General features: G+C 40.9%; 1 protein-coding gene across 4 annotated transcripts in view; it reads right to left on the bottom strand.

Annotated features, from left to right (window-relative positions):
- The window catches only part of nhsl3 (NHS like 3), a 39,423-nt gene that overhangs the window by 7,838 nt on the left and 17,108 nt on the right, over window positions 1-14,477 (bottom strand). For 3 of the 4 annotated variants that reach the window (XM_085261902.1, XM_085261903.1, XM_085261904.1), the window contains 3 exons: window positions 697-855; window positions 452-495; window positions 207-342 (listed from right to left, as the gene is read on the bottom strand). In XM_085261902.1, the coding sequence (XP_085118028.1) occupies window positions 207-342; window positions 452-495; window positions 697-855 (339 nt within the window). Of the gene's footprint in view, window positions 1-206; window positions 343-451; window positions 496-696; window positions 856-2,539; window positions 2,893-14,477 lie in introns of those variants that run through there. The other variant, XM_085261905.1, reaches the window with a different exon arrangement.

The following is a 14,477-nucleotide window of genomic DNA, read 5'->3' as shown; positions in this document are numbered from 1 at the left end:
CATAACTGCAGAGGCACCAAGTAGCTGGAATGAGACGTGCATGCTAAATAAGTACCCACCTATGATTCACCATAAAGCAGTAAATTCAGGAACAAAGCTCAAACTGCTCTCATGGGCACTATGATTAGCTCCTATTCCTCTAAGATGAAGGCAATACATATCCCTCCTTTCCAAGTTCTACACACACAAGCAGAGCTGTTTCTTGCCTTGGCGGGTAAGTGCAGGTCTAGTCATCGCAGCAAAGGTTACTGTGCTATCAGTATTCCCAGAGTTGGCTCTTGACTCTGGAGATGCATCTCCATCCTTGGAGTTGATATCCTCCGGATGAAGAGTGTCTGTGGACTGCAGGGATACACACACACCGACACACATAGAGGTGTGTAGTTAGGTAGCTGTCTTTGCTTTGAGGAATAACGAGTAAAATGATCCACAGAGCTTTTAGGGCACTTACAGCAATGCTTTCACTGTCAGGAAAGTTCCCTCCATTCTTGTGTTCTGAGAGATCAAAACAGACAAGTTTGAAAAAACTGAAGCTCCATATACAATCACTCTTATATAGACATGCAATCATTTATGTAACCATAGATTTTTTTTTTTTTTAAATAAAGTGGGATATACAAAAATCTTCAGTTTAAGACCTAACAAAATGTTATGTTATGTCATATTGATATGAAGAATCAAATGAATGTGCCTTACCTTCCTGCTGTTGTATCTTGAGTCCCTCTTGAGCTTCAGTGTGCAGGTCTTCCAAGTACTGAGGCCTGCTGCCCTCAATGAAAACATTCTCCTGGTAGTGCTGCGAGGCTGTATAATGGACTGTCAACCTCTTCTGGTCTTCATTCACCTTGGGACCAGCTGTTGATATAATAAGAAAAAATAGTAAAGGTCAAATCTATTTGGTATTTTATACCTTTAAATGCCTGAAATTCACCAAAAAGAATGGTCTTAATTTTGTAACGTGCACTGAAACGTCCAGGTATATTATAAAAAACGATTTTTGCACTCCAACCATGTCTTGCAACAACTGTGATGTCTACCCATCACTGTCCTGCTCAAGGGCAAGGTCAATGGGATGGCACAGCTAACAACAAAGACACAAAACCACCGGTTTATGCCTGTTAGAGCAGGGGCAACACACTCACAGAACTGGAGTTATATCGAGTTTATATCAATTTGTTTTGGAACCCTATTGTGTGACAGAACCTTTATTCACACATATTGTAACATCAGAACTACTAATTTTGGCAACAGCATTTATCCAGAATTATTCAGAATTAAAACAATAGTGAGACATCAACTCTTTGCACTATCCCAATGAAAGCAGTGGTGTTAGCATAAATACAGACATTTATCAACTTGACAGAGAACTTGCTTCACTTCCACCTGATAAGAATGTGCGTTTGTCAGCGCACCTTTAATGCAGCGCACTTATTAAGTCTCCTCATCCAAGTTTGGCGTGCAGACATCCCAGTCTGGCCAGGCCCTCGGCAGTAAACTATGGCCTGGCTAATCTCCTGCAGTATCTTGCTTCCTTGTAAACCCCGCAGGGATTACTGCCGATAATCTGTCCTCATGCAAGGATGCTGCAAGAAACCCTGCTGAAATATTAACTACAACACACATACCTCTTACTGATCAAATAAACAGACTATTACAAAAACAGGACTCCTGTGTGGGAACTGGACCAAGCTCTGTCTCTCTGCAGGACTGCTTTGCACGACGTCAAATGACAGCTAAGGAGCTGATCCCAGCTGACACTGGGTAAGAGGCACCCTGGACAGGTTGCCAGTCCATCACAAGGCAAACAAAAAGAGAGAAAAGCAATAATACAAACCTTTAGCTAACATAGAATCAACTGACCAAACATTCATGTCTTTGGCATGTGGGATAAAATTGGGGCTTCTTGCCTTCTTGTGTTAACCACAGTGATGGCAGCTACATCACAGTGCTACATCTAGGATTCTGAACCACAAATTCATGAAAATCTGCACAACTGTGTATGAACTGGGAAGTCATTTCCATGGGAAATCAGTCATGCAAATTGGCTAAAATCTTAGCTGAGCAAGGGTCAGCGTGAGTTGTTCCTTTTCCTTCCTTTATCGCTCCCACTGGTTCCCAGTTAGGATGGACTACACTCAGTTTAGTCTATAAACTTCCACTTGACAACTGTGAGCATCTCATGACAATTACTCAAATATGTAACACTTTAACCAGTAGCAACAAATAACCGAAGAAGCAGCCCTCCCTGATACTCTGCCAGACCCCTGCAGGAGGTTTAGGGATTTGGGTTGATTAATACGATTCCCCCCCAAAAAGTCAGCAAAGAGCTTTATCTCATTAGACAGGACCTCCAAATTACCTTCAACACTAATTCTTACACATCGGTGTGTTTGTGAACTGTTGAGGTAGATGTCAGTTAAAATGAAAAAACAGTACTTGCTTTTAAGGTATATTTAGTATGATAAAAAGCTTGGTTAAACAATCAATCACAGCAAAGTTAAAGAGATTTACTGCAGCCTCCACGTGAGTCGGCACTCACCCTTTTTCTTGAAGATGGACAGCAGAGAGTGGATGCTCTTCCTCAAGTAAACAACCATGCCTACACCAGTGCCATAACAAAACCCACACTCAAAACGCCAGAGCAAAGCAAAACAGAGTCTAACAAGTCGTCCTTCTGTCAATTTGACCTGCGATTGAGATCCGCATGCCTCGACTGAGGAGGCAGAGCTCGACAGCAATGATCGCAGGTGCTTCTGCAGAGACTTGGAGGGACTTGGGAAGGACAAGCGCACAATGAGATCTGCTTTCAGCCCAGCTGCCTTATCCCCGAGTCTGATACCCTCCTCCCTTCCCCCGCTGCTCTTTCTCTCTCGTGTCTGTTTTGCTCACACAGGCTCCCTCCATTGCTATTCCCTCCCCATTGTCAAATGATGAACCCCTCCCGCCAGCAAGACGGCTGTCAAAGTTTGGCTTTCAGGAGGCGACCAGCCCCCCACTTCACTCAGTATAGACAGACACGTGTGGAGCTTTGTGCACACACTCCACCAGTGCAAACCCAGTTAAAGCTTCCTTATGCTAATTAAAACAAAGCTACCCATGAAAAATGTTCCAATATAAGAGAGCTAATTTCTGCATATTCTACCATAGATTCTAAAACTACCCGCTTGGTCACTGATATAATCTGAAGTTGTGGAGCTTCTACATCCCTACTGGAAGCCTTCAGCAGTATGCATGTGTCTGACACTGTGTCTCATTATCTAAGGGCTACAGGGGCTGCATTTGACAGTAAAGGTTGTGTCCTCACGATGAAAAGCTATGCCGTTCCAGTTTTATTCTCTTATGTCTCCCTCCATCACTTTTTTCCCAGTACCCTCACTCCCCTGCCTGTCTCTGCCAATCTCAACTCCTTTACATCTTTCTATAGTTCTTCCTTCTTCCTGCCTGCCCCTTTAGCCTTATATCTAACAAAGGTCTAATTTGAGTTATAAATAGCTGACAGCGCCTCAGTTCATCATCTGTCTGCGGATGAGTTCCTGCTAATGTTTCCTGACAAACTGCAGAGGGTATGAAATATAACACGGCTTCAGGACAACTCAGTTAATGTGGATTCGGTGCCAAACAAACGATCAGTACTGCATCCCGGGATTGCTTTCCTGCTGGTGAAGATGCAGCACTTTGATTCTCTTGCCCCCTGAATGGGTGTTTTTCTACAATAACAGGGTCACAGCAGGGGGCTACAGCTGGCTTGCACCAGCTGGAGGGTAGTAATGCAATTACCTTCAATCATTCACTTGCTATCCCTCCACATACAGGAATCCTGGCACTGGTAAAATAAAAGTGGAGCTTCTCCCGTAAAGAAATCTGCACCCCAGTGCCCCAGGGTCAGACTGCCCAGCCCGGGGTGCTGGCAGTGGTTCAACCTCAGTGTGGTGAGCCCAGGCTGGAATATACAGAGGCGTTCAGGAGCTTTAGACCTGGGAGCCGTGCCAGAGGATTAACTCTGCCACCAGATTAACCTGTCCATCTCCTCACCTCGTGCTCCCACTTGCCTCACCTTTGTCATCTCTCTGTCTTACCCATTTATGCCATATCACACTTTGCACCACATCTTTGCTCTGCATCTCATCTTCAAGTGTCTGGATGACATCGCCAGGCAACTAATTCAGTCTCATCACTGTCTAATCCATATTAATATCTTACCAATATGAGACAAGAGAGAGCTTACGGGCATGAGAAAGGAGCTTTGTTGCAAGTCGCAAACGTTCCTTTTCTTCAGATATAAATCCCCTGCACACCCACTCCCCTCACCACAGACCTTTACTACATGCCAGTTTTGGGGGTCCCTGGCCCAACATATGCACCCTCCCCCCTCTTGTTAACTAAGACCCCTCATATCAATATTCATTAGAATGCCTAAAGAGACACCATCTGGTCCTGGTGGAGAGGGCAGAGGGGAGCGAGGGCCTTTAGTACACACAACAAACCATTCCACTGCATAAGCTAAACAAAACAGAAACTAACGGACACTAAAGCCTTTCTAACGCAGGTTTCCAAATCAGTTCAAGGTGTCAGGTCAAAAGATGGGGAAAAAAAGCCAAATATTTACTTGTAAAGTGCTACGTAGCCTATTTCCTTCAGCACTTTTAAATCAACTGGTGTGCCTTTTAGGGGACAATCAGAGGTTGTTTTACAGCCTTGTCTTTGTGAGTCTAAAGATAATATCATAAATCACCAGTGCCAGACTGTTGGGCTTGTTTGCAGGTCAAATAGTCTGTGAAAGAATAATCAGAGCTCAGACAGCCAACAAAACCTGCTTGTTAAAAGGTCACAGGCACAAAAATACAGCCCATGCTTCATTAGCAACAGTCACATTTAAAATAACGATAATGACTTGGGATGTTATTTTCCTTTAGCCTTCTGATTTACATCTTGTATCAGAGCTCCAGCCAGGTGTGTGATCTGCTGAAAAGGTAAAGTGTGTGGAGTTTGGAAGAAAAATGTCTATTTGTTTATTTGAACATCCCATTTTTTTAAAACTCATATATTTAAATTCAATATTTTATGGTTTTTAAGATCTCTTCTCACACTCATTTGTCATAATAAACCTTCCTATAGGGTTGTTATTTACAGATGTTTGACTGCTGATCAAATAAAACCACACATTCAAAGTTTCTCTGTGTAACCACGTGAAGCATTTTTCATGTGTCTTGATGCATGCTCAATCATTCAGGTAAAGAAATCCCAAAAAGTTGATTCAGCTTTTTTATGTATTTAACACAAAATACATGAATACATTGTTAATTTAAATTGGAAATGAATAATATTAATCAGTGAGCTTAGAAACAGTACTGACCACTAACATCAACAAACAATTCCAACACAAACTCCAAAGTGGCAGAAACACTGAATTACAATATGTCTTTAAATAACATTTAACTACTGATAACATTATCAGGGAAGGAAACTAAGTTGGGCAGTTAGCTGCTACATTAGCAGCTTTGTTTAGTGATGTAACAACTGATTATTTAAGAGGAAAACAATTATTAGTTCTAGTCCTGGCCAATATTATTTTCTTTTTTATCCTAGAAGTGGACAAGGCTTTCAAACTACACAGGGTTTTAGGTTGGGAACAAAATAAATAATAAATACTGACTCCTTCAATTCCCAAACTATCATTAGAGCCTCTATTTTCATAGATATTGTGTGTAAAGTCTATAATCTGAGCAGATAGATTAGCCCTAATCACAATTAAATGAAATGCATGTGTATTACAACTGTAGAGCATCTTTAAATCCAAACTAATGAGATTAATTAACTCTACTCTTTATCCAAAGTTGCCCGTTTGTAATAAAAAAAATCACTTCAAATATGAAAATAAACAAAACAGACAATACATTATTAAAAACTTCGAAACTGACCTACTTTACAAGCTGCAAGCATAACAATGTTACTATACACAGCTACCTTATCTCTCAGAGCAGCACACAGACATAAGCTTTTTATGGTTTCTGGTAAACATGTAACACACCCATATAGCGTCTTGCTCCACTAGAGAGTGCTATATCAGCTCTGATTCTGCTTGGACTGCAAGTATGAGACTGCAAAAAAAGCAGGTCATTCGATGAGGATGTTTACAGCAGATACACATGGCCACTTTGCATTGATAGTGGCAAAAGAAAAGCAGCTGAATATAAAATATGACTCCCAGTGAGCTGACCAAGCCCAACCATGCATGCTAACACACACAGAAATAAACACCCTTGATGGAAAATTTTATAATTTCATAGTGGTTCATCACACATCCTCGGCTCACCCTCTCATTTGCTGCACACCGCAGAAATAAGGAGAAGAGACTAAGAAGTGATAGCTGTATTGCTTTTGTCACAACCTCAAAATCCGTATCAGGTGAGCACATGGGCCACTGGACCACAACGAGGTACAGGGTTTCCACTTCATGCCTGGCTGGGTTTCAAAAGTGCTTTTGTTTATTACTGGGTGTATGGTTCACTACATTAACACTGGGCTCATTAGAAAAAAAGAGGGGGGGACACCAGGTGACAGTGGCATGTAGAAGTAATGTTTTCCACTGGTTGTGTGTGGCTTTACAAGGCACTTTACATTGTAACGTTAAGACCTTCCAATATTAGAAAGATAATCCCAGTAATCAGAGGACCCCCTATGAGCAAGGACTTGGTGAAAGTGGGAAGGAAGAAAAATCCTTTTTAACAGGAAGAAACCTCCTGCAGGACCAGGCTCAATGTACGATAAGTAAGTGCTTTTAGTCAGATCTGAGTCTCTAAATGCTTTCTTTCGGGCATTTTTTTTGCACTCATGGCTCTGTATGATGTCAGCACAGAAGCCCCACCCACTTTCTGTTCAAAACTTCTGTTTAACAAAAAGTAACCAATTAGAAGACAACTAGCTCAAAGGGTGGAGCAATGGACTTAAAAATGGATTGTTTTAGACAGTGAATTAACTAAGGAGCCGCTCCAAAGTCCAGTCCAGGATAAATAAGGATGACTCTGAAATGTGAATGACACAAAGCTATGCTAGCAGAGAACAACAACAAGAACATGAGGCTCAAAATGATCATGATAGGCTCCCTTTGAGGTACAGATACAAAACATTCATGTTTTAGCAGTAGATTGTAGCAGAGATAATCAAGCTGGAGTAAACAGAGCTTTCGTTGGAGTCTATTTTCAGTCAGATAAACATACGTTTGCTGAAGTAGTAAATATTTACAGCAGCACAGTGGTGTGTGACATATAAACTACATAGAGCACAGCATCCAGCCAGTGGATCTGTATTTTTTCAATAAATAGTCTGTGGACAAAAACTGAACTCTATACCACAGAGTAACACAATCAGGACTTTAGATGACACCTGCCTTGTCTTATGATTCAGCGTTTAGTGATTATCAGCAGATAGAAAGTGTAAGGTTTGCAGTCGATTGAGTCTTCTAAGGTTGATCTTTCCATCCCTGTACACACAAATGAAGCTGCCACAGTACAGGAAGAGAGGGTTAAAGTGTGACCAGCAATAAACCTCCAATCACCCCAACACAGGAGCACACACACACAGGTGTCATTATTCAAGCTGGCTGCTACACTCCTGATTTGTATTCAGTGGTTGTTGTAGTGGACTTGAGTTATGAGCTCCCCTCAGCTTTTAGTTGTGCAGTATTTACCAGGGCGAAGGAGAGATGAAGGCTAGCCCGACAGCCCTTACACACATATCTATTGGAATATTTCATGTATGTTGTGATAATGTGTCTGGAAACATTGCATTGTTATATTATGCTCATTTATCACTTTATTTATCTGATTACATTTGACATTCAGAGAGTACGAAAAAAAAATGCAAACAGACAAAAACGAAAACCTGTACTAAAAAAATCATGGGGATTGTGCGAAGATGACAGCAGAAGAAAGAAAATAGGACTAAAGGAAGGTAGAGAGGGGCGGAGGAAATGGGAAGAGGGCAGGAGGATATGGAGAGGACATAAATCACTGTGTACGGTAAATGTCGCTACCCATGAATCACCCACATTTCTGATTTCCTCTGGGTGAGAAACAGAGGTGGTGAGCTGAAGAGGGAACATGAAAGGAAGACAGTGGGTTGAATAGATGTGGTGAGGAGGATGAGAAGGGCAAAGGAAACACTGAAGCAAACAAGGATCTGAAGAGTTGTGGTCAAAATTATGTCATTGAAAGAGTATGACAGTTTCTAGATCATTTAACTACAGGTTATTTGGTTAGGCACAAACATCAATAATGAGCCCAGATTTTATGCCAGGCAGGCAAAAACTCCCATTTGTCAGCATCACTGGTGACTCAGCGATATGAGGTAGTTTAACAACTAACTTACAGAAAAACAGAAAAAACAATGATTTAGCGCTCTATGAAGAAGAGGTGGGTGATTTTTTTTTTTCTGTAACATTTGGATTTTGCTAAGACTAAAAGCTAGCATGTGTACCAACACAGGCAGCACTAACTGATAGCTAGGTTTGCTAGCTATCAGCTAGGTTTGCTAGCTATCATTATTTTGGTGATGTTGGTACCTATTCAAGCATTTTTAAAGGAATTATCTGATAAATAATGCCTTGTTGTGTGGTTCTGCCTGCCATAGAAGTTTGGATTTTGGTTTTTGTACATGAAATTCTAGTATTTTATTAGTCTGTAATTTAGCGCTAATTGGTAGGTATCTATGTCTGTGTTGATCTTATGGCAGCTTATGGTTGGAGGTTACTAACCAGTCTCGATGGAATTAGCTGGTAACTTTACACTTAACCAAACTTAATCAAACACGGATAACTTGAAGTACAACCAGTGATCATTGCTGGAAAGACTCTAATGCTGGTGCTTTAAAATGCAAACTCTATAGTGTGCTACTGTTTAGCCATTGCACGTCAAGATTTTAGTAGGTAAATAGGTTTTATGTGAAAAACAACATTTTTACTCATAGTTGAAATATTGTAGTGAAGGTTTAGTGAGTGCCAGTAATAGAATATTTACAGGTGCTTTACCAGCACTAATCACTTAACAAATTAGGACTCAGGGGCCAACAATACACAATACACATGTAATAAAGGTGAGATCTCAAACAAATACTGATACAGGTTCTGAAATGTAAAATTGGTTCATTTAGACCCTCTCTGCACTTAGCTTAAGCACAATTAAATTAATGCAATGCCTTGTTAGCTCATGTGTCGTCTTAACCCACCGGTGTCTATTTACCGGAGATAAATCCTGTATTTGTTGCTTTTCCTAATCCCGACCTGAAGCAGGTGTAAACCTCAGCCGAGGTGACTGGACTCACACACAAACACAGAGCCAAACTTAGGAGCCACACCAGCCACTGTGCTTAAAAATAGAAAGCGTCACTCTTTTTGTAATTATCCCTCTTTCCCCCCTCTGTCTCTTCTCTGTCTCTCTTAACCAGATAAGGGGATTGTGCATATATTTCTTGAAGGAGTCGTGAGCTGTTTGTGCTGCCTGTCGCTTCCATTTAAAAGCTTTTTGTGAGCCAGACTGAAAGCTCTATAAACACATATGGATGTTTCACAGCACACTCACAGTTGACCCGCTATTTGCCACATTCATCTACAAACTCCAAACAAGATAATAAATCTATCTCGTTCCAACTGGTGTGTGGGAGGGAGTGCAGGGGTACCCCGGACTCCTGCAGAGCAATGTGGGCCTCCAGAGAAATCTGCCATGGGAGAAGACAAAAGGGTGCAAGTGTAAAGCATACTGCAATAATAATGCCCAGTGTGCAGTCACACAGAGGTGGATGCCAATGGACCGACAAAACCACAACTGCACAGAAGCTAAAACCTTGGAAAATTCTTCCACTGTTACAAGTGGCATCTCACTTTTTTGTTTAGATCAAAATTCAGTTCATTTTGAACTAAACATAAAATGAGAGTTTCGTGTGTTGTGAAACCGAGTTATTACGTCTAATGTACCTGAAAGAAACAGCTGGATATGAAAACGGAAACAGGTGAGGCAGATTGTTTGAGCCCATGCACCTGTAATGGTGAGGAGTCAGGACTCATCTCTGAGCAGGGCTGGATCATAATTTTTCAGTCTGGGGTTTGCTGTTGTGAATGGGTGCATTTTAACCCAAAGCATGACCTTTTCCGGACACTAACCAAGCAATTGTTAATGGCTAAACCTACCCAAATGCAGCAAAGTACAGTAAAATGTGATTGCAAATGAAATAGATCAGCAAAAATACAAAACAAAAAAGTAAAACCAAGGTCCAAATCTGCAGGGTTTGCCCGAAGACACCAGAAATCAATTTAAGTGGTTAACTTGGTAAATGGTAAATGGTCTGTATTTGTATAGCGCTTTACAACTTAACTCGCTATCCACCTGTAGGGGGCAGCCCACCATCTTCCTGCACAATGGTATGGCCACAGTTATGCAGGTTTCTGATGCATAATTCTTTTCGTTTTCCTTTATCTGAATTTGTAAGCTTTACAAAGAAAACTGATTTTTGTCACAGCCCGTGTTTCATGTTCATGCTTATCATTTTCCTCGGAACGTTCCCAAAATTCGCTTGCAAAATGAAAGCTCACAGGATAACGTGACCGCTGTCTCAGATAAGGATCCTGTCTGAAATTTCACAATAAAACTTCAGCCGAGATAAAGAGTAAACTGCTTGACGTTTAGCAGCTGTTCAAACTCCCAACCTCTTCGACCTTTTTTCTCAATGACAGCAATGCCACAAAATGTCAATGTCAAACTCTGGCTTGACTCATCGGTTGACAAAAGCTATGTCTGCATTTCTTTTCTTTTTTTCCTATTTAACCAAAATGCCATTTCTATAATTTTAGGCACTTATTTTCCTCGAGAAGTTAAAGGAGTTCTTTTTCTTCAAAACAATCACCCCTTGTTTTTCTCCTCTAAATGGATCATCAGTCTGTTATGATGGATAAATGCATGAGAGTTAGCCAGTAGCTGCTGTGAGAGAGGCTGTCAAAGCTGTGGAAAATGTCATAGCTGTGTTTCAAGTCCACTTGTGGAATATGCCAAGGCATTGTGGTATACTTTAGATAAACTTGTTTGTATTGCCACCATTAAATGTGAAAAGCAGAGTTTACATGGAGCAAAAATAAATAAATAAGAGGATCTGCTGACATCCTGCACAGAGGGCTGTGAGGTGCAACGAGGGGGCGGAGATCTTCATTTAAGTGCACGTCATCCGAATCACACCGTTCGCATTAGGCTTGAACAGACGCAGCCTGTTTTCAGCGTACACTACAACACACATGTGATAAACACACACGTAAATGTACCAGCAGTGCAGAGAATGAGTCTAGCATGTGTCTACTAACTTCTGCGAGTGACTTCTAGCCACTGAGAACAACAGCTCATTCTGCTAGCTGTGAGCCTTCATTAAAGTCTTAGAAACACTCTCTCTTGCTCATCACTCTTCCTCTGCGAGATCCCATTATGCACGGCCGATGAGCTAAGCCTCCCTTTCGTAAACAAGTCAGAACCGCTCGGACTGAATCGGCCTGAAAACACTTTTAAATGTGTGTGAAAAGGCGTTTGAGTAAACCTGCTGCCAAATGTTGGAGTAGAAAAAGAGGCTGAAGCTGGCACCGCCTCACAGCCTTCTGCTTCAGTGTATAACGCCTGTGCCTGCATGAATCCAAGGTCTCCTGACCCGGGGCATTTCTAGAATTTATTTATTTTTTAATTGGGCGACCAGACGGGGGAAAATTTGATCAAAAACAGGAAGACTGAATTGGTTGTGAATGAAATAAATTTAATTGTGAACATCCATCCTGCCGCCATAAACATGCAATAAGAGAGCTTTACTGAACCCCGAGAGTCGAGCATGAAGCGATGGTGCTCACAAAATGCTCGCATTTTAGTTACAGCCACAAATAATTATTTTTTATTTTACCAATTTCACACATGTCATCTTGTTTAAGTTGCCCAATTTGCAAAGTGATGGAGCCCAATAAATAACAATAAAGAATAAGCTAATGATTCAGCTCATTGTAGGGTATCTTCCTCTCTCTCGTGCTCGCATTTATTAAAATTATCAACATAGGGAAGTATTGGGGGGGGCAGTTACCTCCTGCCGGTCCCCCCTTGGTGGCACCCCTGCTGGCACCTGCCAGTGCTTCCCGTCAGCCTGCTAGTATAGGTGCAAGTATATGGTGTAAATTTGAAAATCCTTCACAAGTTATCACATTCAAAGATTTTCAGAAAACCTGACCTTGACTTTGAGTTCAAGGTCACTGAGATTCGAAGTTGTCTGAGATTTTTTGTAGATGCATCTATGGTATGAATTTCAAAATCCCACATCGTTCTGAAGTTATCCTCATTCTCAAGTTACTTTCATTCACAAACATGAGTGACCTCACCGCTCACCCATCCGCCAACATGTCCTTTTACAGCTGAGGGGTAAAAACAGCACATTTTTATCCTAACATTCTGTATATGTGGCACAGCACGGGAAAAGAGATGCATGCAGACGCAGAATCCCGACTGTCCACAATAAACAGCCAAGCAATGACACAATCACAAAGAACTGTCCTTTCCAAAATTTCCAGTGTTTTTCACTGTTTGCAAATATCTCTCAAAACTATGCCTGAAAAACTTTAGCTTACCGGACAATTTCTGATGGATAAATTAAAAACAAACAGCTCACTTCTGTTCAAAATGCTCATTCAGTAAAACTCTCAGTTATCAGGGGGAAACCGACACACTCACTGCAGCCACACACACCACAAATTAGCCAATGTATCGCTCTTATTGAGACTGGCAACTTTTGATGATGCCGTGTGATAACCGGTTCTTGTAAACCTTGTTATGTTTTTATCAAAGGTTTAATCATTTTTTCTTGTTGCTACAAATGAATGTTTATCTATTTGGCTCATAGGCAAACCACAATAAATCAAAGACTGGACACAGTTTGACATCTTCTAGTTAAAAATTTATAGAAAATACACAGAAACAGATGAATGACATCTGGCCTTTTGCATATTAATGTAGTAGTTTTCACATGCTGTCTCACATGTGTCCAACATCAGCAGCATTTATATTATCAATGCTTGGCCACACTTAACTGGATAAGGAGAAGAAATTTACGTTTGTTTGAGCTGCTGGTGAAATTTTCTCGATGCTTTTGCAAAATAACTCCAATTTTCTATGTTAGTCCTCTAACTCTGGACAGAACATTCACCAGCAGCAATTGTAGCAGCTTACAAACCAGATTTATTTTATCTACATAAGAGGACAAATCTATATGAAAGAGCCCCTTTCACGGATGATTAACTTGAATTAAAGCCACTGTGGTGAAGTTGAAAATTCATCTATTGGCTCGGCAGGACCAGCTTTAATGAAACTGTCGCAAGCTTTGAATTAAAGATCGGACAGAGTGATGTCAGAAAGCGAGGCTTAATGAAAGCATAAAGTATGAGTTTGTTCTTATTTTAAAAAGGTGATCATTAAACCATCAATTCTACAATCACGTCTGAAGCAAAAACACGGACCTCTGAGTTACGATGTCTCTCCCACAAACACCATGGGTTGCATTTGTCTGTGCAGACGAAGACGCTTTGACTGAATTTATGTTTTAATGCATGAACTCTTTCTGCACTGGAGACAGAGGGATCACTCAGCTGCACTGAAGCTACAAGATTTTTAGCAACCCGATGGATTGTTACTCAGAATATACTCAAAAATCCAGAGATGCAGCTCTAACCAACAATGTCAACACTGCTTTTCCCCATAACACAAGTATTGCCCTTTCTCCAAATGAAAGCAACATTAATTACTCATTAATACATTACTTCAATCACCACTCGTTGTTGGAATAATTGCCATTTCGCATATTCGGTGTAGATACAGTTAAACATAAGCATTTGTTTAATGTTGTGTTTTTGGACCGCGTGAAACACGACGCCGGTGTTTTTCAACTTTTTGAAAAAAAGACACCCAACAACAACAAACGGTCAGACGCTGCCTCAGGAAACTGTGTTATTTCAACTCACTTTTGCAGGTTAGACAATTATGAGAAAACTAAAACGGGCCCTAAGCAGTGAAGAACTGCAGAGCTGTGTGAAAACTCTCTGTGGGTTTGTTACTGCAGGGCCTTCTTAGACACGATGCACACCATTTTAGTTATTATTAATGCAGGATTGTAGACGACTGTAGCAGTGATTAGGAAAAAAAGTTTCAAATGAATCTGACCTAATTAAGTAGAGTAATGCTAGCACGGCTGAAATGACGGCATTTAAGAGCCAATTTTGTCTCCCCCTTCTGGAAGTGAGTGTTATTACATCAGTAACGTGCAGTCCTTTACTTTAAGTAGTAGTTATGAATCTCACGAATTAGGAGTGTATCTAAGGACATGTGAAACTTTATTAATGCAATTTGCAACAATTGTGTTTAGTTTTTCTTAAACATCTTGTTATTTTTCTCTGCTACAAGCTCGTTATTCAACTCTCTGCT

Source organism: Mchenga conophoros, linkage group LG22, assembly GCF_057382185.1.
Source record: "Mchenga conophoros isolate Kocher_MC1m ecotype Shallow Benthic linkage group LG22, M_conophoros_male_GT1.1, whole genome shotgun sequence".
NCBI classification, from domain to species: domain Eukaryota; kingdom Metazoa; phylum Chordata; class Actinopteri; order Cichliformes; family Cichlidae; genus Mchenga; species Mchenga conophoros.
This window is presented reverse-complemented; position numbering and strand designations above follow the sequence as displayed.